This window comes from Xenopus laevis, chromosome 2L (assembly GCF_017654675.1).
Source record: "Xenopus laevis strain J_2021 chromosome 2L, Xenopus_laevis_v10.1, whole genome shotgun sequence".
In the NCBI taxonomy this organism is placed as follows: domain Eukaryota; kingdom Metazoa; phylum Chordata; class Amphibia; order Anura; family Pipidae; genus Xenopus; species Xenopus laevis.
Genome location: NC_054373.1, coordinates 8,286,567 through 8,311,371, shown reverse-complemented (window position 1 = coordinate 8,311,371; position 24,805 = coordinate 8,286,567). Strand labels below are relative to the sequence as shown.

General features: G+C 37.3%; 1 protein-coding gene and 1 long non-coding RNA gene across 2 annotated transcripts; both read right to left on the bottom strand.

Moving 5' to 3' along the window:
• Positions 1-4,398: 4,398 nt before the first annotated feature.
• Positions 4,399-7,370, bottom strand: LOC121399629. Its single transcript, XR_005965224.1, has 3 exons — positions 7,263-7,370; positions 5,983-6,060; positions 4,399-4,796 (listed from the first exon to the last, which is right to left on the bottom strand). It is a non-coding gene; the product is annotated as an uncharacterized LOC121399629 (long non-coding RNA).
• A 7,151-nt stretch (positions 7,371-14,521) lies between these two features.
• On the bottom strand, positions 14,522-18,023 carry LOC121399628 (skin granule protein-like). The gene is made up of 3 exons (XM_041581174.1): positions 17,942-18,023; positions 15,322-15,650; positions 14,522-15,048 (listed from the first exon to the last, which is right to left on the bottom strand). The coding sequence occupies exons 1-2, from the start codon at positions 18,012-18,014 to the stop codon at positions 15,328-15,330; spliced, it is 396 nt and encodes a 131-aa protein (XP_041437108.1). The 5' UTR covers positions 18,015-18,023; the 3' UTR covers positions 14,522-15,048; positions 15,322-15,327.
• Positions 18,024-24,805: the final 6,782 nt, after the last annotated feature.

The window sequence follows — 24,805 nt, the reverse complement described above, 5'->3', positions numbered from 1 at the left end:
GAGTTGCAGCTTCTGGAATGAAGCACAAAAAGCTGCACATGCCTCTGTACAGAATCTTTTTTTATCCTGCCAATGTAGTATAAAATAAGAAGTGTTACAGGGCATTCACTAAAAGAGTATAGATAGCACATCCATGAACACACACACACACATATATTAAATATTCAGACTGCCAATGTCTGTGCTTTAATTTGTTGTATATCACTTCACACAGAGCATATAACCAAACCTACCAGCACTTGGAAAAGAGGTACAAAGACCCATTAGTCACCTAGTTGGTGGAGGCTTCACACTAAAGAGTCCCAAGTTTCCAGTCTCTCCAACCAACATTGTGGAGAGTTTCCAGGTTTACCTGATCACAGATAGTTAGGAGTCCTGTGTATATGGTCCTGTTTTAGAAGGGTGTACCAGATATGGGTACATATAAGGGTATATTAAATGTACAGAAGATTTGATGTTTGATTATTAGGAGTTGAAAGACACAGTTAACCATTTTTGGAAACCTCCATAAAACTATGCATATCTGGTATTGGCAAGTTCAAGACACGAGATTTCCAAATCAGTTGAATGTTCGTGCTTGAAAAAATATTTTGGTATTAATCCCTATTTTTTCGTATTAGTATTTAGAGCTCTAAATATTGTTTCAAAAGTGGTAATACACAAAAAAAGCAGGCAGATTTAGAAAGCTCAGGTTTTCCTGAAAAAAACAGTGTATAGTTTTTCTAGGTAAACTAAAAATACCCCACTCGGGAAATGCCCCTGAAGTGAGAGAGCACAAAATTTTCAAAAACCACCTAGCACTTAAAGAAGAACTAAACCCTAAAAATGAATGTGCCTAAAAATGACATATTTCATATAGTGAACTTATTGTACGAGGCTAAAGTTTCAGCTTGTCAATAGCAGCAATGATCCAGGACTTCAAACTTGTCACAGGGGGTCACCATCTTGGAAAGTGTCTGTGACACTCACATGCTCAGTGGGCTCTGATTGGCTGTTGAGAAGCTAAGCTTAGGGCTCGTCACTAATTATCCAGCAGAAAATGAGCTTCCCTGGCTGTAATATAAGCTGATGCTACAGGTTTGCTAATTATTAAATTCTGATGCTAATTGCACCGGTTTCTGTGCTGCCATGTAGTAATTATGTGTATTAATTACTAATCAGCCTTATATTGTGACATTTCTATTCTATGTGTACTGTATATTGTGAGTGGCTCCCTAAGCTCAGTAAGTGACAGCAGCACAGAGCATGTGCAGTGAATCAGCAGAAAAGAAGATGGGGAGCTACTGGGGCATCTTTGGAGACACAGATCTTTACTGCTAAAGGGCTGTGGTTGCCTTGGGCTGGTACAGAAGCCCAAAACATCATGTACAACATTTCTAACTACTTATTTAATTAGGCTTTAGTTCTCCCTTTAAGGGTTAAATTGCAGAGATTTTATTCCTGTTTCATAGTTTTTTTGATGGGTTATTTTCAATGTGGTGGGGAATGTAATAACAGGAGCAAAGTTTGTCAGGCGACAACTTTGTAGGGGATCAGAGAAAGGGAGGATACTGGCAAGGATACAAACATGATGCCCCAACTTGAAGAAAGGTCTTGTGCATTTACCTGCTACGTGGGAGCGGCTGCTAAGTTCCAAAGGGAGAGGTACTTTTGGGAAAGGTAGCACTTCATGGGATATAAGAGCTCTGGGGAAGGGACATTCTATTTAAACTGAATTGTGCGGTTATTAACCATTTCCAGAGGATTGGGACTTTGTTAATAAAAAGGACTGTGTTGGAGAAACAGTAAGGTACCTAATAGCGAGTTAGGTAGTGTCCCATGTGTCCCCAGTGCAGGAGTGCATTTATATCTGTTTCATTTGCAAACTGTGTATTTTATTTGTCCTAGTGTGCTCCTCAGTGTTCCCTAGGTGGAGGCACTGCACTGTAAATCCCAGTTCCCAGTACTTTTCATACGCAAAAGGGACTCAGGGCCCCTGGATTGCCAAGGGTTAATTGTGATTTAAAGAGACAGTAACCAAATTAGTGTTACAGTATTTAGAAAATTTCTAACTTCAGTATGAGGAAGCTTATATTAAAATTTCATTTTCGAAATAGTTCCCCTTTAAGTCTAAAAACCTTGAATAATAATAATACAATCCTTATTTATCTGGCAAGGTGACATGGAAGTCAACGGTAGCTTTCCTTTTCTAATTCTAAAATCTTTGCTTTGAGCTTTTAGATGTTCAAGGTTTTTTTAGTTTGTAAATGTATTGGATATTTTATTTTTTATTTTGGATACATTATTCAGGCTGCTGAACAAAAGGATGATAGACGTCTTTTGGACTCCATCCCACCGCATTTATTTTCCAGTATGCCTCCTTTGTGTGCACTGCAGTGTTATAAAACATGACTTTATTCAGCTTTTGTGTTTTGTGTCTATTATGAAGCTCTGAGGAAGAACCAAGATGTGCATAAGCTTTCTTGCATGTAATGTATGCTCTCACATAAGATCACTATCTGTCTTTAAAAAACCCTGGGGTTGCTTGTCTTCCTCACAGATTATTACTATAAAAGGGTTAGTTAATTAGAGCCCAGGCAGAATGCACAGAGAACAAAGGGGTCTATGGGGTCAGCTACACCTACTACATATGACAAGGTTGTGCTGCTAAACAAAAATATAAATAGTAGGTAATTAATATTAAACCAGTCAGATCTGTCAAATGTGTGGTTTTAAGTGGCATAGGATTAGGGTTGCCACCTTTTCCTAAATAAATATTGGCCTTATTACATTTGTATATTTTTCCCTAGTGATAACATGAATAATCATTTTTTAGGTAAAATAACAGCCAGATATTAACCCTAAATATGGGTAAAACAGTGTAAAACAGCATAATCTTAATTCCTAGGGGTCAAAACAAATTCAACCTAACTCCCATCCACAAATTTAACTCATTTATCAAAAATCAGCTCAAAAAAGATGATGCGGGAATCGTATAAATTTTCTAATCTGGCACCTGAATCGTACGTTTTTTTCGAGTTGTCGCCGAAAACCCAGACTGTTTCATATTATTTTACGAAATCCAGGGAAGCCGAGGTATTCAAATGAAGAAAACACATCTATCTAATTCATCTATACAGACTATCCTGTTTATTCTTATAAACTGATTTTTTAGAAACCCTTAGGTGACCTCTGGTGGATAGAAACGTGAAGACAACAATAAATTGTTGCATAATCTTAACTCCTAGGGGGGTATTTACTAAAATTTGGATTTATCAAATTTTTTTATGAAAACAAACTCGACCTAACGCCCAAAAAAGTTGGTGCGGGAAAAGTCTCGACAAAATCATGCAACAATTTGAATCGTACAAATTTTACGAACTTGACACCTGAATCATACGGTTTTTTTTCCGAGTTGTCCCCCAAAAACCCAGATTATTTCTGATTATATTACGAAAACCAGGGCAGCCGAGGTATTCAAATGAAGAAACCAAATCTATCTAATTCATTCATAGAGACTATCCTGTTTATTCCTATGAACTGATTTTTTGGGAGCCCTTTGGTGACCTCTGGTGGATAGGAATGTGAAGACAGCAATAAATTGTTACTCTCAAATTTATCCACCAAGATGACCGGGAAATCAAGCTAAAGGTATGAGACCTGTTATCCAGAATGCTCTGGACCTGAGGTATTCCATATAATTGATCTTTCTACAATTTAGTTCTCCATACCTTAAGTCAACTAGAAAATAATGTAAACATTAAATAAATCCAATAGGCTGGTTTTGCTTCCAATAAGGATTAATTATATCTAAGTTGGGATCAAGTACAAGCTACTGTTATTATTACACAGAAAAAGGAAATCCTTTGTAAAAATTTAGATTATTTGGATAAAATGGAGCCTATGGGAGACTACCTTTACATAATTCGGGGCATTCTGGATAATGGGTTTCCTGATCTCATACCTGTACTGTAATTTACTGATCTTACATCAAACTCTTATCTAAACTGTAGATCATTCAGTATGTACTTCGTTTCCAGCCTATGCATAAAGGTGTTTGTGTACACCATCTTCACTTTTTCCCCATGTATTCTCTATATCCACTTTTTGATGAGGTATATGTACTCATGGAGGAAGGATATAATAGAAGTATGACTCTCACTCTCAGGCTGAATCATTCACTTGGTTGACAGTGGTTCCTAAATAATGAACAGGAATGTTATTGAATAGAAAGACTCTGGCTTATGATGCCAAGTTTTCCTTTAAAGTCTATAAGCAGCTGATTAGTTATTAAGTGACATAAAAAAAAATCAAAAGAACACCAAATTAACAAAAGCCTTAGCTCAATCTTGTGGGTGTAAGTTTTTAAGTCGTCAACTCCATATTGATGGATATACTTACTTTAGAAATTTCATCCAGTAGACAGCACTCCCTTTTCAATAAAACCGTCTTTATTCTTATTTGGACAGCAACATCATGCAACATTTTGAGTGGCACTCCACTCTTTGTCAAGCATGCTTTTTGGATGAAATTTGTATACCTTGGAGCAGCCATTGCGAATAGGCTACTAGACGTGCACCCAATTATCAAATTTGGGCAGAAAAATTGTGCGGTCTAATTTGCATTTTTATATACTAACTTTAGAAGCAGAAATATGTATTTAAACTGGGAAAATATATTTACTCCAACATTTTGACATTAAAAAAATCTGGCTGAATGTTTATAGGTATAATAACTTTTATTACACATAAAGTAAATTGCAAAGATTTTTTTTAGCTGCTGGTTGATTGACTTGTCCTCATGAAGCCAGCAAAATCCTAAAAGAAAGAAAAAAGACACTATGAAATTTGTAAATGCCAAACAAAATAGTGCCTACGCATTGCTGGAGAAAGAAACTAGGGTGCACATTCATGGGGGGGGATGAATAAGGTTTAAGCATCTTGTGTTTTTGCCCACAATGTTTTGTCTCATGGGAGTTGTATCTCCCATTGCAGCTCTTAGGATGACACATAATAAGTTATGTCTGTCTCTGTAAAGCATTCTTTTTTGAAGCCTACTAGTGAAGCATATAAAAGGGGCAGTACAGGGCCTTGACTATAAGATCGATTGTTCTAATACTAATGTATAGATATAAAATGACAAAGAAAAAATATTTAATGCATAAAGGAAACCATCAAGAGGATTGAAATGCGTTGATTTACCCCAGATTGTGCTGGTGTCCTATCTTTGTCAGAATCCGTGAATACTTTCATTATACTTATATATTCTGGGGGGGTTAGCACCCAGTTAAAGCCAAGCCCAGAAGGTGAGTACCAATATACATTACACACAAGAGGTAACTGAACCCATTATCATTACTGAACTGAGACATTTTGTGCATTAAGCTACTAAAAATACATCATTTAAACAAAACAAGCATTGTTTGTCCATATATTGCAATATATTCAAGCTAGCCAACTATGTTGCGTATATGTTCTCAAAGTGAATGGAAAAATCCTAGAGGGGAGGTATGACTCTCCCAAAATGCTTCTAGACAGAGCAGGTATGGAGAATAATAGGGGTTGTTTTTACAAAGGCTGAATAATCAATACAGGTGCTGAAGTTAATGAATCACCAGTGATAAATAATAGGGATTGAAGTGAGCAAGTTAGTACAGCTACTCCACCTCAAAGTTTCAGTCCTGCACAGGGACCTTAACCAGGAGTATAAAGAGAACAACCAACAATAATTACACTCCTGATGAAGGTCCTGTGTGGGACCGAAACTTTGAGATAATAAACACACTTTACATAATAATTTTCACAGCAAATACTGTAAACGAAGTATCTCTCTTCTTGTTACTTTGACTAATTGATGGTACTGGCACCCAGGTTCTGTTTATGGTGTGCACATTATGGGCTGTTTTCATATATATATATATAGAGTGAACATTTTTATATGGAGAGATACAAAGTTATCAAGACAACATATAATGTATCACTGATTTGACAAGATGCAACTTACATTTTTTTCTCTGCTGTTATTTCTCCTGCTTCCTGTGTTACGTGTGATGTCCTTGTTTGCTTAAAGGGCATGTAAAGTCTAAAATAGAATAAGGCTGGAAATGCTGTATTTTGTATTCTAAATATAAGCATGAACTTACTGCACCACAAGTCTAATCAAACAAATGATTTATGCTTTCAAAGTTGGCTACAGGGGGTCACCATCTTGTAACTTTGTTAAACATCTTTGCAAGACTAAGACTGTGCACATGCTCAGTCTGATCTGTGCTGCTTAGGGATCGTCATAAACAAAGCTGCTTGAGTTCTGCATGGCTGGGAAGTAAGGCGGGGGCTCCCCCTGCTGTTCATAAGTATGATTGTTTCACTGCAGAGCAGTTAGGGACCGTCTGACAATTCCTATCCACAGCAGTAAATGAAGGGAGAATTTCACTGCATACAGTCAGGTTTCTTATAAAAACGGTACAAAATTTTTAATTCAAGTATATTAGAGATAGGTTTCTTTTTCATTAAAAAAAGTAAAAATGGGATTTTATTTTTTTGCCTTTACATGCCCTTTAATCTCCAGTGACCTCCAAATTTATGAGGCCACTTTTTCTTTGACCCAAAGCCAAAGCTGACAATGTTCCAAGCCTGTAGATGGAGTGGCAACCTCTACTATTTCCTCATTCATAGTTACTGGTTTGCCCATAGGTACTCCTGCATGAATGGTACTAACAGGATATACTCCTGCATGAAATAAAATGTTAATGTAATTTTCAAGGTGCCAAGAGCTCGAAAATAATGGAAAGTATGTAAAAAGTTTATATCCAAACTATGGGAATGTAATAAAAGGGGATTGGATAGTTAAAGTCAGGGGAACATTGTAAAAACACACAGTTTGCCCAGGTATTGTATCCCACATTAACAGAACAGCTGACCAGTAAATGCTCCCTGATGATTGGTCACTCTGGGTTAGTAGTTTCATCTTTTATTACTCTATGGCCAAAAAACACTTTATGAGGGAATGAAAGCTCTATTGACTGGAGCTTGCTTGCTTACAAATAAACACAGCCTGGCAGCCAGAGGGATTTAAGAAAAGCTTTCCATTGCCTGTTATGGCAATTAACAAAGAAGCAGTCAATTTGGAGGGGAAACTTCATCCCTAGTTAGGAGATGTGAAGGTAGTGTTTATTTGCCCTCTTTTAAAAATTTCATATTTGAGGAACCTCGTGTATAATTATGAAGAAGATATATGATGATTAAATTAAAAATACCTAAAAATGTCATGAAATGTTTACTTACCTGGATATTGTCCTTGGGCTAGACCCAAAATCACCAGTAGAAACAGGCTGCAAAAGAACCTGTTGTACATCATGTCTATCCCAGCTCACTGACAGTATAAAATCTAAAATATTGCCATCCCATTTAAAAAGCCTCATACTGTTTACAGACAGAAAGCATCACTCACAAAAGTTACATAGTTACATAGTTAAATTGGGTTGAAAAAAGACAAGGTCCATCGAGTTCAACCCCTCCAAATGAAAACCCAGCATCCATACACACACCCCTCCCTACTTTTAATAAAATTCTATATACCCATATCTATACTAACTATAGAGTTTAGTATCACAATAGCCTTTGATATTGTCTATCCAAAAAATCATCCAATTCCCTCTTATTGTCATTAACTGAATTAGCATCACAATATCACCCGGCAGTACATTCCCCAACCTCACTGTCCTGACTGTGAAGAACCCCCTACTCTGTTCCTTTAAATGAAACTTCTTTTCCTCTAGTCTGAAGGGGAGGCCTCTGGTACGTGATCCTCTTTATGGGTAAAAAGGTCCCCTGCTATGAATGCTATTCTATAATGTCCTCTAATGTACTTGTAAAGTCTAATCATGTCCCCTCGCAAGCACCTTTTTTCCAGAGAAAAAAACCCCAACCTTGACAGTCTCCCCTCATAATTTAAGTCTTCTGTCCCTCTAACCAGTTTAGTTGCACTTAGTCTCTGCACTCTCTCCAGCTCATTTATATCCCTCCCCCTAACTAGTGATGAAGTTTCCCCTCCAAATTGACTGATTTGAGTCCACATAGGAAGCCAGCATATCAAGGTTATATGATTGAATTAAATCAATAATTCTCAATATAATATAGAATCTGATCCATAACCGGCTTATTTACTGTCAATTTCAGCAAATGCCCCCAAAATTTTTAAACATGTATTGTAATCAGTTACTTTTTATAAGTTACATGACTGTTAAGGTTCTGAATTGGTTTGACTTAGGACTATTGATTGAGTCAAATGGAGTTGGTGGAATTTAAAGATGGGTTTCATAAAAAACAGTGCTATACTGTAATGGGGTTATGTAATAAAGGGAACTAAGTTGTGAGTGTACCTGGTGACCTATTGGGGTTGATGGGGATGCCTGCCGCACTCCTTGGCACGCAGCCATGTGCACTGCCGCTTCTGGGTTTGACATGTGGGATTGACTCTAGTGTCTTTTACTTTGGCACTCTGAATGTCATCATCGGTTTTGGCAATAATTCAAATATTTAATGGTGCAATGTTCTATTTTCAATCACCCGATGTAGGTCTATTTCTATAATGTCTGGGTGAGATTTCTAGTCTGTTCAATTTTTTTTGACCTTGCCTGTCCCTGACCTTCTTAGTTTGCTGCTTGTCCTGACCCTTCATCATCATTTATTTATATAGCGCCGACCAGACACACGGTGCTTTACCTTAGTTATATCAATCAGGGAATAAATGGTGGATAACAAACAAGGGTTACAGAGTACAATAGGATTAGAGGGCCCTACAATTTAGAGTTTACAAACTAAAGGTTAGGGTACAATTGAGACATTAGGATTTTAGAAACAATTTTGTGATTTGTGATACAGCAATGATTAATTAAGGTACATTGAAAAAGCTTCTTTAAAAAGGTGGGTCTTTAAGGAGCGCTTGAAAGTTTGGAAAAAAGGAGAAAGTCTGACAGCTTGTGAAAGAGAGTTCTAGAGAAAAGCAGAAGCCCGAGAGAAGTCTTGTAGATGAGAATGGGCAGAAGTGATGAGAGGAGAAGCGAGGCAAAGGTCAGAAGCAGAGCAAAGGTTGCATGAAGGAATGTATTTGAAGATCAGAGATGAAATATAGGAAATGGACCCTTGCCTTTTTATGACCATTCTCTCTGATCACGATTCTGCACTGCACTACTGGTGTATTTGACCCCCATTTGACTTTGATTCTGCTTCCTGATTTTGTACTGCACTGTCTGTCTGGTATTGACCTGGCTTGTTCCATGACTACACTACATGCTCTCCTGTCCCTTCTGTATACGTTTGGTTCCCTTGCCTGCCCAGAACTCTCTCCTTGGTCCTCTTAAGTTAAGACCTGGAGACATCTGAGTAGCGGAGGGCTCCTCCTGAAGCAAAAGGCAGCTTTTATAGGCAGACGAGTAAGCCATGACCAGGACTTTGGTGTTAGTTCTGGGTTTTGGATACCTTACATTACATACGTTTTCTCAGGAGCAGTAACCCATCAGTATGTGCAATGTGGTCATGCATTAATGAGAAACTGAATGGACTTTCTTGCACTTGCTGGATTAAAATGATCTAAGGTGAGACTGAGCTTCAGGTTTTTCCCCTGGTGGCCAGAAGTGGTCAACATAACACCCTAAATGTTATGAAATTCCTGGATTCCTGCAGCAATAGGCAAAGAACACTAACAAGCAGGCAACCAAGTGCTCAGCCAAGTACAAGGTGAAATGGAGTTTTAGTAAGTTTTCCAAAAATGAACAGAAATTATGTACAGCAACAAATAAGCATTAGTCAAGTGTAAGTGAGCTTTTCGTGAGATGAGGATGGGAAGCTAAGGGGAGTTAGCTAAGAGGAGTTAGCAAAGGAAGGTCTGAAGGGGAAAAGAACAGAATGGAGCTTCACATACCAATATACAGAATGAAAAAAATGCATTGGACATGTTTCATAGAGTTTCAAGGCAAACCTGGGCCTCCAGTAGGATACAGCAAGGTATGACACAATTTAAGTACCTCCAAGTATCTCCATGTGTCTCCAGGACTCCCATATGGCTGAGTTGTGGGCCACCATATCTGTTTGGCATCTAGCTGTTCAGCCTAAAACATATTGTGCTCTACTTTCCAAAGTAATTAGGAGAGGGAGGGGGTGCAACTGATTTTCACAATCTGGCAATCAAAGATTTTACCACAGATATGAATTGGTAGATAATAGAAGTCTGTCCTTTTTCTGGGCCTGATAGGAAGATATAACAGAAGTTGAGTTCCAATCTAGACCTTAAAGAGCAGACAAAGAAAAATTGCGCTCTTAAAAAATATCCTGTTTGTTCTTCCCTTGGGTTTCCTCCAGGCACGTACCAACACATTCTCTCATAATAACCTCATCAAACTGTTTATAATAATAAACATTAGATTAATTTTGACTACTATACATTGAGCACCATTTCCTGAAGTGTATCTGTCTCTTTTATATAGTAAATTATAGCTGCAGCACTTAAATAGGCATTAAATAGGCAATTTTTACAACTCTGGTCCTGTGTGTACTTAGTAGCTCAGACGTTGGAGACCTGTTATGGAGCTATTGAAGAACTGTAATACATACCACATTTTTTATCGCAAAGGAAACTTTAGTTCTACACAATGAGACTTATACTATACAGTACATCTAAGGGAGTGCTTTTTAGGCAGCAGGTTGATCTGATACTACAATGACTAGGCTACACATTCTCTTACTCTCAGATTATTAGATTAGATATTTGATATTTCAATTTGATATTCGCCCATTTATCTGCCTCCCTAGCAGGATCATATGTTTAAATGAGTTCTCATACACTTGTTGATTTAATAATTTTAGTTGTTGATATTAACCTCAGGATTAACATGTTAAGGAGGCCTGTTTGATGAACATATCCTGGTTAGAATATTGTGACTTGCATTTAAAACTTGTCCTATTTAAATAGCAGCTGTTAAAGAATAGGGGGTCCATCAATCACTGCTGTTTAATAAACTCATTAGATCTAATTGAAACTTATTTTCCTAAAATTTAAATATCACACCAAATAACTTTTATTTTAAAATGACAAAACCTTAGGACAATTGATCTAGAGAAAATAAATATATTAAAGATCAGAAATTATCAGTGTCATCAAAAGAGGAAGAGATGGTAGATTAATTCATTAAAAAGTAGCGATCCATTGAGGTTCAGTGATTAGGGTGCTTATTTACCAAAACTCAAATTAATCTCATTTTTTTTATTAAAACAAAGTCGACCTAATTCCCATCCATGAATTTACGTCATTTATCAATAATTCTTCTTGAAGAAGTTGGAGTGAAAAAACAAATCATACAATTGACTCTCCGAAAACTTGACTTTATAGAATTGTTGCCGCAAAATCTTGACTTTATCAGCTTCTTGGATTAAAACCAGAGTGGATCACGATATCAAGAAACATCTTCAGTAACATCTGCCATTGACTTCTACATGACCTTGACAGGTTTGAGATGGAGTATACACACTTCTGAAAAAATTATTTTTGGCCTTTCCAGTTGCCTATTTAATTGAATATCATTTCTTCCTGCCTATTAATAGTGCAGCTTATGGACCAGGTTGTCTGAGCTGGGCTATAAGTATACCATGGCAGGTCCTTGCCCTGCACTACAGAAAACATTCTGAGCCCTCTTTAAAGGGATTCTGCCATAGGTAAACATGCTTTTTACAAAATGCATTAGTTAATAGCACTCCTCCAGCAGGAATATATGGATAGCAGGGAGCACCAACCATCAGTTTAGGCGCATTTTTAGATTTAGTTAGGCAGGGTTTGCACAAAAGACCTCTCTGATGCTGGACGGGTGGGCAGCTGAAAGTGGGTGAAAGAGTTGGTTTGGGGAATCGATCTCGGGGATTTTATGCTGCATTCAAGCTAATTATTTAACCAGATAACTGGAATTTCATTCACCATTTTGGTGTTTGCCACACAACCATTTTGATTAATTACTGGATGCGGACGCTAATGGAAACATACTTTCTGTAACCAGTTTATCTGGAATTTTGTGTACCATTTGGTGCATGGTCTTGGTGGGGAAGGACACCCAGGCGGGTGAAATGCTGGCGCTAATTGAATCATACCTCCTGTAACCAGTTTATCTGGAATTTTGTGTACCATTTTGGTGCATCTTCTTGGTGGGAAGGGACACCCAGGTGGGCGAAAGGACCAATAGAGAATTGTTGTCTTTGATTGAGTGGCCTCCCGGCACCCCTTGTCCTTTTCCGGTACTTCAATTTGTTGTTTAATATGGTGTGGTTTCACCTGGACATACCGGGTTTTTTTTGATCCCCCACCTCTTTGACTTACACCCAAACGCCACGGCTACAACAATTTTTGAGCCGATACTGACCCGCCATTTGGTCAATTGCAAACCTGTTACTAACAATTTTTAATCTTGCACTAAATTCTGGACATTTTTAAGGAATTTATTAAAGGTTAAGTTTTATTTATTCTTGTATACAGACCTCTTGTCAAATGTTAAATATTGTGTGGGGTGGTGCAAAGTTACGGGTCATCTCTGTCTGTTCCTTTATTTATATCTCCTCCAGCAGGATCCTGCATTAAAATCTGACACGGGGCTAGAAATGTTGTTAGCTTCCCAGGTGCCCTCAGTCATGTGACTTGTACTCTGATAAACTTCAGTCACCCTTTACTACCTACATATTATAGTGATAACAGCACCCCCCCCTCAAACACACACACAGCAGTCGATCAAAAGAACCAAAGGAAGATACTGTAACAGCTCCCTGACACCTGCATTGCTAAAAATGCCCCCATGCCCTAGTGGTAGATATGAGGATGGCACTCAATAGTAAAAATCCAAAGTCCAATTAACCCAAGTCACAATTCCTTCAGTTACATTGAGTAGGATAAATAATAGCTTATCTGAGATAAATTCGATTCTGAAGTATTGTCTCTTTCTGAAAGAACATGACCAGGCACAAATATCTGAGATGTCTGCCTACACACCAATATTACAACTACAAAGATAATAACATTTTAAATGGTAGAATTATTTACAATGTACACAGGGTATTTTAGTAATAAAAACTATGACTAAGTGTTTGTAACACGAAGCGTGTAAGGCTGTGTACACAATATACCATTTCACTTTGATTCAACTGCCTGGTGGAAGATTGCCTTTATTGAGTGCCTGCTCCAAAGATTTTTGAGTTTGTCCACTCCCCGTGCTGAGGCCTCTTCTCTGATGTAGTTATTTACCATTTACTATTTGAAGACACTACCTCAACTATACCATAAAAACCATGACAGAATCCCTGTAATTATGGCAAGGGCTTACTTATGCTAACTGTAAAGTTTGGCAAAGGAAACTCTGTTTTCCTAGTTGAATGGGTGAGCTACACAATTTGAGTTATTGGCATCTAGTTCTAAAGGGATAATGTGGCACAATCGTATCTACTTGAGTACTACAACCTCATCCCTGCAGGCTGCCTATGAAATTCAGATGGTAATTGGCTGAGATTAACAATAAGCACAAATGCAAGTTGCAGAATGCCCAAACATATGCATGAATTATGTACAAATAAATCAGGTAACATGCAGTGTATTGTTTTTCATCATCTCTTAAAAAGATTTGAGAACAGCAAATGAGAAGATTTGATCTTTCCTTTAAAGGGGGATACATAGTATTTCAATATTGTCTTTAACTCATGGCCAACATCACAGGTTAGAGTTAGTGATATCCAAAGGCACACAGGTCTACAGGAATTCTTCCAAAATTCTTTATTTACGGAATTGCAAATGCAACGTTTCGGGAAACAAATCCCCTTTGTCAAGCATGACTTGACAAAGGGGATTTGTTCCCCGAAACGTTGCATTTGCAATTCCGTAAATAAAGAATTTTGGAAGAATTCCTGTAGACCTGTGTGCCTTTGGATATCACTAACTCTATCCTGCCGTGAGGTTGCCGATCCTCTACCACTGTGCACCAGGCGCCTCTCAATTTCCTATAGGGTGTGCGGGGTCCTACACTGCTGTCAACATCACAGGTTGCCATAAAAAAATAAATAGAGACAACACTGGTAAGTTAGATGTTTGTTTATTATTCATCATATTATTAAATCATATTATTAAATGTTATACATTAAATCATTGGTTGACATGCTGCATATTAATTATTATTAACTGCATATTAATTATTATTAACTGCATATTAATTATTATTAACTGCATATTAATTATTATTTTATGATTAAAAAAAGGCCCTAAAACTCAGCTTTTAAATGGTTTTCAAAACAACAGCAGCCTTTAAAGAAGATACAGTTACACTGTGTCAAGTATAGGTACAGGTATATCCATAACCAGCCATCACATCCCCATAAAAGCTTTTTCTGTAATGTAAACCATGCCAACTTGGCCATGCTATATTGATAAATTTTCCATACCCTCTATTAGGTTAGTCGCTCAAGAACAGTGGTTTCCAAATTGTCACCCATCGGATGAGATATGTTGATATCTATCTGGGATACTTCTGATACTGATTGGACAGGGTAGTAAATTCCACTAGTCAAGGTTACATTGGGCTTTTGATGTAGTCTATTCCCAACAACTATGATTGGGACCTCCATGTGATTCAATCTTTGAGCCTAGGTTGAACTATTTGGATAAGCTCAATTTACCCACTCAAGTGGGTTTGGCAGACAGATCCTTGGGATATTTGTCCACTTAATTGTGATCCAAGGTTACATTAGGCTGTTGATGCGGTCTATGCTCAATAGCTATATTTACTGTCTGTGTGACTGTATCTTCTAAAAATGTTGCCATGGCAATCAAAGCTACATAATCTAGAAAAGGAAGCTATAATCATGTTAAAACTTGCAGCTCAGTGCCAACATGCAAGGCAAAGCATTTCTCCCCATTAACCTGGAAGAGAAGCAATGAATCCCAATCCTGAAGGACTGGTGATTATAGGTATAACTTTTCTTGTACATAAAATAATGTTAACAAAATGCAGTAAGGGGTGGAATCACTTGTCACCCTGAAGCCAGCAAGACCCTAAAAGAGAGAAAAAAACATAACTATGAGATTTGTTTATGCACAGATATAGTGTACATGTATTTCCAGAGCAGTATGTCTTAATGTCACAATTCCTACAGTGTGTAACTGAAGCCAATTTACTTTCAAAAACTTAAAATCATATATATATATATATATATATACATATATATAGATATATATATATATATATATATATATCTATATATATATATATATATATATATATATACACATTATCAAGACATTACCAAGACAGTAAGGGTCACTTACTTTTCGCTACTCAGGTTTCTCCTGCTTCTTGTGATCACCTTCAGATTTACAATGTTTCCCCTTTTTGCCATGCTTTCTGCCTTTATGTTTACGTCGATGACCTTTTTTACTATGCCATCTTCCTTTCTGTTTGCCTTCTTTTATCTTTTTATGGCCATGTCTACCTCTGTGCCAAGGTTTTTCTTCAACGCCCACATCTGCTCCATCAGATGGAGGTGCAACCTCCAATTTTCCTTCTACAGCATTTAATGGTGGGCTTTCAGGTAAAATCACTGTTTTTTCAATAACTGCATTTCCACTTCCCTTCAATGTATTAACAGGCTGTAGTCCTGCACAAAATTAAAAAAAAATCAATTTCATAGTCCTGAGTGTTTTCAAATTATGGAAGCTTTTACCAAAGGTTATATCCCGACCAGGGGATTTTATATTGGTCAGTGTGCTCCAGTCCACAGGACCATATAGCTTACTAGATTCTTGCAAGTTCTGTACAAATTTGTTTGATAAGAGAAAACAAATAGAGGTACAAAGCAATAAATCATGTATGCGATTTCCATCCACAACAAGGATACACTTTCACACAGTTAGGAGTGATGCAATGGCACTACCTTAATTACATTTGTTAGTCTACACATATGTGTGCCAAGTGTGGTATCCAACTGTTTTTTATAGTAATGGAAAGGCACATATATCAAATTCTAATTTGAAAAAATCTCAAATGTGTGTTTATTTAAGAAAAAACGTGAAAATCAGAAACTTGATTGCTTTAAAATGCGAGTAAGAAAAGAAAGCACGCAAAGGTAATTAGGTAGCACAAGGGGCACATTTATTAAAATTCATATTAGGTTTTTCTGCACTTCGAGTAAATCATGGAAAAATATTGTGAATTTGTTTATTTTGAAAGTCATTTTTTCCTACCTCAAATTTTCAAGATATATTTAATTGAACAATTTCAGCAACTAAAACCTTGTGAACTTCTATAGAAGTGAATATGATATGCTTATTGTAGCAGTCAAGAGACAGAAAGTAAAAAGCTTGACTGAGCTTATTCAAGGGGTCTAGGAAAAAAATCTGATTCAAAAATTATCAGATCAGCCTCTCCACATTCAGCAGTATCCAAACTTGAAACTCAAAAACTAGATTGTGTTAAAATGTTAAAAAATAACCTAATTACTGTGAAATCGCATTTTACCCTTTTTCTCAATGAGCCAAATTATGATAATTCATCTAGAAATCTTGAATTGAATTTTGAATTCCAAGATTGTGGGGATTTTTTGTTTAAAAAATCTCAAATGTGCAAAAACTTCTCAAACCTTATTGAGAGAGAACCTTGTGAATTTCTATGGAGTAGAATAGGATATGCTTATTGTAGCAGTCAAGAGACAGAAAGAACTCAATCACGTAAAAAGTTTGATTGAGCTTATTCAAGGGGTTTAGAAAAACCTCAGATTCAAAAACAGTCAAATCAGCCACCACACATTCAGCCTTATCCAAACGTGAAACTCAAAAACTAGATTGCTTTAAAATGTGAAAAAATAACCTAATCACTGTGAAATCGCATTCTACCCTTCGTTCTCAGTAAACCAGATTACGATATTTAATCTAGAAATCTTGAATTAAATTTTGAATACCAAGACCAAGGGGTTTTTTGCTTAACAAATCTTGAATATTCAAGCTTTCAGTAACTCAAATTTGTAAAAACTTCTCAATTTTGAATTTTTAAATAGAAGAGAGTAAAAGAAGAGACTTTAAGCACCCAAAGTAATAAGGTAGCACAAATAGGCAAATTTATTAAAATTCAAATGGAGTTTTTCTGCAAATCATGGGAAAATTGTGAATTTGAATATTTTCAAATTCACTTTTTCAAGATTTATTTCAATGAAAAAATCCAGCAATTAAAACCTTTTGTTTAGGAAAAACCCTTGGATCCAAAAATTATCAAATTGGCCACCCCACATTCAGCTGTATGCAAGTTTCAAACTTCTGAACAATGGAATTCAATAATTTTTCATTCACTATAATGCAATATTTGAATTTTTCTCAATTTTGCCCAGGCCTCGTAACACACAGCAACCTATCAAATGTATGTCTTCAAACAGCTGACCAGTGGATGCTACCTTTCATTACATTATGCTCAAAATGTGTTATGTGAAAAATTAATTCCCTATACCATAAAGCTTGCTCTCCTGCATATAAAGGCTGAGCTGTTATATACACAACCTGCTAGCCACTGTCTCTTTTTGCACACAGATGGTTGCCTAGATTTAAGGGGCAGACTGTTATTTTTTCCTCTCAGCACTAGGCCAAGCCGGTATACATTGACTAGCAGGCAGGAGGAGTTTACAGGTGAGTGGTAGGATAACAAGTAGGAGGTAGGGGAGACAAGGACCTGAATTAAGGGTAAGTAACAGAAGAGGTAGGAGTCCAGAGTCCCCCACCATTGCACATGCCTCTTCTTCCTACCCCTAGTTCTGGCCCTGCTTCCTGTATACTGACCTGTGATGGCCCTACTACATTGTGATTAGGAAGTATGAGAGGACTGAAGCAGTTAAGCAGCTCAGGAACAAAAATTAGTCTTGGAAATCTTGACTTCATGGTTCCTAAAAAATATATTATGTCATACCTGCATCTTCTTCACCATGGGCTAGGCCCAAAATCACAAGTAGAAATGGAATGCCAAGGAACCTGTGATACATCGTTTCAGCCTCAGCTTAATGAACAGCATAAAGTCTAATATTTATCATACCATTTATAAAGCCTCAAACTGTTTACATTTAGTAAAAACAACAATCACAAATGTATGTACAGAGCATCATGCACCAAACATGGGACCTGCAAATGTAAATCTTGTTTGAATGTTTCATGGCATATTGACACAACTAATGTAGGGCTAATGTAAATATACAGCAGGAAAAACAGACTCCACAGCTGTGGGGGAGACAAGAGGGTAGAGGGGGGATGGTAAGGACCCAAAACCCTCACCCATCTGCAACTACAGACCACTGATCTCTCCATCACAATCTCCCCAGGTTGGAGAGCTGACCTGTGGAAGGGATAGTGGTCTGGGCTATGCTTCGGTGATGGTGGACAGAAGTATATAAGTAGTGTTACTAATGAATTGGCTTGTTAAGGCAATGCAAGCAAATTCATAAATAAGAAGTTTTCCGTCGATATTCAATGGCCCCGATTGCTGCCAATTATTTGATCAAGACCTCCTTAACTTTAGCTGATGTTACCTACAGTATATATATATATATATATATATATATATATATATATATATATATATATATATATATATATGTATATATATATATACATGACATTGTCTCACGGATAGCAAATAAACACATTCTTTTTAACTAGCTATATAACTTCTGGCTTCTATATAGGCTTCTGTCCCAGTTGACTACTTTGAGTTTCCATAAAAAGCTAGCCCTTCAAGTTTTAGCAACTAGTGATGGGCGAATTTATTCGCCAGGCGCAAATTTGCATGATTCGCCGCCAGCGAATAAATTCGCAAAGCGGCCGTGAAAATTCGCTACTGAAAATTTGCCGGCGTAAAAAAAAAACTTGCGAATTTTCTGGCAAAGCGAAACAATGCAAATTCGCCCATCACTATTAGCAACCTCTGGAATTTTTGAGATTTATTATACCCTGACCCTGGAAATAGTTTGAATCCTTAAATACACCATCTAAAACCTGTTGTGGAAATCAATGGCAGAGGTCCGTTGAACCATTTAAAGATGTTAATATCCTTCATGATGTTCGAATTTTTTGCTTGAAAACTCATATAACTCTAAAACTCGACCTTTGATAAATAACCCCCTAAATGTCTTTTAGTACTCTGTTTGACAGAGGACTAAGGATTCAGTCCAAAAGTGCTTGCAGGGTTTTAACTTGGCAGAAAAGCACATGTAAAGGAAATTATAAGGTGTATTTTCCACAAGAGACAATTTGAGACAGAAATACCCCAAGATAATTCTAAAAAAGGGTGAATTCCAAAGAATATGTAAGGTAGGCAGGAGCAGGAGAAGGCCCTTGTTTGCCGCTGAAAATCTACAATAGAAGCAAGTTGGGAGCCTGAGATTCATGTTTCAAAACAAGACAGTAGACATACATCAGGTGAAAGAGCTGTCATTCTTAGCACATGGAGCTGTGCCTATAAAAAAATTCTTGCCCCAGATACTTGCCTCTAAATAAAGAGGCAGAACTGAGTGGGAGGATAATTATCTGGTTCTGCAAAGGCAGCACTGGACCTAAATACAGCCCTGCACTTAGAGCTTAAGGGTCGAATTTCGAATTGAAAAAACTTTGAAATTCGAATTTAAAAGACCAACTGAAATTTAAATTAAACTAAATTTTAAAATCTGGGTTTATTTGGCTGAATAGGTCAGTTTTTGATCAGATTTGAATCGTATGAATCGAAGTAATAGCACATTCGATTGAACCAAAAAACAATTTACTCCAAATAGGTTCTAGGAGGTCCCCCATAGGCTAAAACAGCAATTTGGCAGGTTTTAGATGGGGAATGGTCGAAGTCGAATTTTTAGAGAGAGACCGTACATGATAAATTTTGAATTTTGAATTTTTTTTCAAATTCGAATCGAATTCGGACTATTCCCTTGTTGAAGTACACAAAAATTAGCTCGAAATTTGAATTTTTTTAATTCAAATTTTCACTTTGACCTTTGATAAATCTGCCTCTAAGAGTACATTTCAGGATAAGACGAATCCTAATTTATTTCAAACATAGAGCCTAAAGAGGGAATGCCAAAGAACCTGCTGGAGGAGCACCTACCAAGACTGGTATCGATTGTTTTTTTTTTCCCCCAAGTAAAGGAACTGGAAGTTGAATGTAAACTGAAGGAAGGGCAAGCTGAGTGTGTATTTGGAATTGTGGTTAGAGACAGTCAGGATGGTAAGTAAAGCAGCTTTGGCCCCACCTAGGAGGGAGTAGGAGATTATACCGCAGTGGGTACCCTTGCAGTTAGAGCCCGAGTGCATCCAGAATAAGATAAGAGAGGTACCCAGAGTAAAGGCACTGGAGACTAAAGTGGATGAAGGAGCAGTAGGTAGGGCCAACTGAGCATGTATTATGAAAGAAATCTAGACTTTTGAATTGATAGCTAAACCTGTCTGGATAAATTTGTAACATCTGTAAATTGTGAATATTGGAATCATGTGACTAAATGTGCACTAAATAAGCTACATACATTTTTTTTAGGGTCAAATCTGGCAAAGGGCATACTTGAAAAACTGTAGCAAATGTCATTCATATGTGCCTACAAGCTCTGTAAGGTTACCATGCAGATCTCGCTTCATTGTGTGTGCCCTGTCGCACTGCTACTTGACCCAACCTCTACCTGAAACTGACCTTGCCTGTGTAGGGATGTGTAAAATAGCCAACCCTAATATTATGTGCAGGCAGTCCTTCTATGTTAGAGACACCTAACTGGGTCCTAAAATACAGTTGGGAGGGGTACTGTTTGCTCTTCCTGCTCTAAGCAGGGAGTTGTGAGTACTGCCTATTCAATGTACTGTATGAACCTGCATTGCTCTGATTTATGTACACTCCACTGAGGATCGTATATTGTGCTCAATAAATCTGTTCTATGGTTAAGTTATAAGAACCACTGGCGCCCAATTATTTGCACCCTGAATACAGTTACAGTTGCACTACACCCTGCTTCCACATCGCTGCGAAGGCTCACTCCCTAAGATTTTAAGGTCTTATCCGGAGCATATGTACTGGGAGTGAAGCTTATAGTAGAGTAAGGTGCACTCAATTTACTATAGCGCTACACCTTTCCCTTGATCTCTGGTCTGTCTTCTGGACCTGCTTCTGTTTCTTGTTTTGGCTACACATATGGTACTCCTGCCATTATCCACTTTAAGATGGCTGTGTGTTCTGTCTGTGTAAAATATAAATTTGGTAATCCAAGGGATTTTTATGACACTCCCTTTCCATTCCTATGGAAAAGCTCTTGAGTAAAAACCACTAATATGGCGTCGCAGCATGCTGCATTGCTCCCAATAGTTTCCCCTCTGTTCCTCCCAGTTGCCATTGCCATTCCAATTGACCTGAATATAAAAGAGTACTTTGTGTCATGATGCAATTACTCCCCAGCCATGTGTTTATTGTAACTCCAAACTCAATGTCAAATAGCTTTCAGGGTATCCAACAGCTTGTTATTCATATAAACATTGTAAATGAAACTTGATCTGAATGAAGCCTTTAAACATATGGTACATGTTTATCCAGGAATATGTAATCAAACTCTCATCACCATATCACACACAAATATTTATTTCTGATGAAATATATTTTGTAAAAGGCTAAGTTAGGTCAGAATCCAATATCTCCCTTTTAAGGCCATTCTGCAGGGGAGATGAGAGAGAAGCAGAATGCAATAACATAGCTAGGGGTCAATGATAGAGGCCTTCTACACAAATATTTATTGTCCCCATGTTGGTAATAGTCATGTCAGACTGAGAGAAGGAGAGGGACAGGTGTTTCATACTGACATGCCCAAAGTTTGCACAGATGGAGCAAATCTTCTTTACTACAGAAATCGTGAAATAATGACTGTTCACATAACTGTGTTACCTGCAGTCAGGTCCTACCAGTAAATTCAGAGAATGGTGCATTGTAGCTTGCTGCAAGTTGCGAAGGAGCGTTCATTGACAGAAATCTTAGTGAAAAATATCAATGCAATGCTCAGTTTTATGTGCATTTTGATGCTTTTACATTTGCTCTATTGCTTGTAAATGAGTCATTTTGTCATTCTGACTTTTCATCCCCTATAAACCGATGGATCCTTGTTAAGAGGGGTAAAATGGCCATGCCCCAATCACATACCTCCCAACATTTTGGAAGTAAAAAGAGGGACAAAAAAAATGTTTCCGCATGTAGCGCAGCATTTTTTGACCACACCCCTTTCGGTGGCCGCACCCCTTAATTACCATGTTTGTTTTACAAAATTTGGCAGGTTATGAAAGTTTGAAAATATTTCTCCTTATCTAAACTGTGTTTTTGTGTCTCAAAATTGTTACAAAGTATCTTATTTGCACCTGTTAGCTGTTCTGGGCTCTCTGCTAAAAGCCAATTAAGTGAGAAACTTTGTTTCTTTTTCTGGTTGTTCAGTGCAGAGAAAAGAGGGACTTTCCAGAACAAATGAGGGACTGCGGGTTGAGCTGTCAAAAGAGGGACTGTCCCTCCTAAAAAGGGACAGTTGGGAGGTATGCCAATCATACTGTAAATTATGCAATTATCCAAGCAAGTTATTTAATTGGCTGGACTATGAATAGGAAAATATATAACCAGAAAACAATTCAATAATATTAATAAAGGTGACACAGTAGCTGGCAAAGGGTGGAGCTTATTTTTTTGCCAAAATGGTACTTTTATATAGTACTTATATATATGGGTTTCATAAATCTACTGTGCAGTGAATATGTGTAGTCTATTGATTAGTATGCATGTTGGTACTTGGTCCTCTATAGGTACTGTATGTATAAAACCTATTGGTAGTGTATGAATGTGGGATTTTTTTTACAGTCTGTGTTATTCGTTACTGAATTTACCGTTTGTAGCTTGTAAACAACAACTTTGCATTCTTCTAATTGGCCACTAGATGGCTCTTTATGCAACAATTTTATTCTAAACTAGCAATGCCCATACTTTACTAATGCAAGGTCTGCGTTTAGTGATGTTATCCCATTATGATGTACAGCCATAAAAGCATTGTTATCATTCTGTTCCATGGAAATTATTACTTATATATGATATTGATTTATGAGAATTTATATTGCTATATTTAACAAACAACTATTTGTTATGTAACCTTAAAAATAAATATCTGAATTAAAAGCATGAAACTGGAGGGTGATATAGAGAAGCTGTTTGTTGACAGTGTCTTGAGCTCTACTGATCACCAGCTAAAGGTCTACTGGTAGATCCTGTAGACCCCCTGTTTTAAACAGTTCGCAAAGAGAATATCTCATTCTGGCAAAGCTGCATGATATCTCTTACTCTCTGTAAAGGCTATGGAATTAGGATATGGTTAGTGATGGGCGAATTTGCGTCGTTTTGCTTCACCGGAAAATTCGCGAATTTCGCACGAAATTTGCGAAACGGTGAGAAATTTGCGAAATGGCGCCGGCGTCTCGTTTTTGATGCCGGCGCCCGTTTTTTGAAGCCGGTGCCCATTTTTGACCCAAATTTTTTAGGGCGATTTTTCGTGGGCGTTTCGTGAATTTATTAGCTGGCGGTGAATAAATTCGCCCATCACTAGATATGGTGATTGTAAATGAAGAATTGCAGTTAGTACAGGGAAAATCATTGCTGTCATTGTTTATTTTTATCTTTATATATGCTCTGAGGAAATGTAGGTCTTTGTTCATTCTAACTTTGTGCTCATAGCCTGAAACATAACATAAAACCATAATAGGTTCCCTTAGGACAATTCTTACATGCTTCCTGTTTCAGCACAATAATGTCCCCATGTACAGAGCCAGGTCCATAAAGGATAAGTAAATTCATTGTTTATTTTCTTTTTATTCCAAGTAGTCAAGGAAGTTGTTAGGAGAAAGAAAGAGGCTGCTCTGATGTTCTTCTGCTTAGGAATAAAATTAGAAACCTTTCTCACATCTTTCCTAAACAGAAGAACATCTTTCTGTTGACAACTTCCTTGACTACTTGCTGGTCAGACTGATGGGGAAAATGACCAGCAGGTGGCGCTGTTGTAACAAAACTCATTCATATTAACAGTACACGTATCCCTTAATATTGTTGAATAAAAAAAAAACATAAATAATGAATGTAAATTACAAAAGTGCTTAGAATAGTCCCCTCATCAATTTTTAATTCACTTATTTTAAAGGTTTACTGATCCTTTAAGGACTGTGTTTGCTGAGATGAGAACCTAAGTGCACTGAGCCCTGACCTCAACCAAACTGAACTCATGTGGGATAAACTGTATCCCCGACTGTGAGCCTGATCACCAATATCAGTGCCCAATCTCACTAATGCTTTTGTGGCTAAATGGAAGCAACTCCCAGCAACAACTCCCAGCAACAATGTTCAACATCTAGTGGGATCTTCCCAGAAGAGTAGGGGCAGTTATAGCAGCAAAGGGAGAGATATTGGACAGGCAGGTGTCAGTACATTTTTGGCCATTCTTTAATAAATGAATAAAAATGCATGCACTTCCCAAAAACCCTTAGTGTAAAAATAAAAACTGGATAAATAGATAACCTGTCCAAAATAAAAAAAAAATTCTAATATAGTTTGTTAGCCAAAAATGTAATGTATAAAGGCTGGAGTGACTGGATGTGTAACATAATAGCCAGAACACTACTTCCTGCTTTGCAGCTCTCTTGGTTTCCACTGATTGGTTACCAGGCACTAACTTGATGGGCCATAACTGTTGCTTTTGAATCTGAGCTGAATGCTAAGAATCAATTGCAAACTCACTGAACAGTT

What these genes read in the sequence shown, in the direction of transcription:
- LOC121399628 (XM_041581174.1), bottom strand. Translation starts at nt 18,014, where the DNA reads ATGTATCACAGGTTCCTTGGCATTCCATTTCTACTTGTGATTTTGGGC. An exon ending in CCATGGTGAAGAAGATGCAG is followed by an intron (nt 15,651 to 17,941) that starts GTATGACATAAT and finishes AATTTTGTGCAG; the next exon opens with GACTACAGCCTGTTAATACA.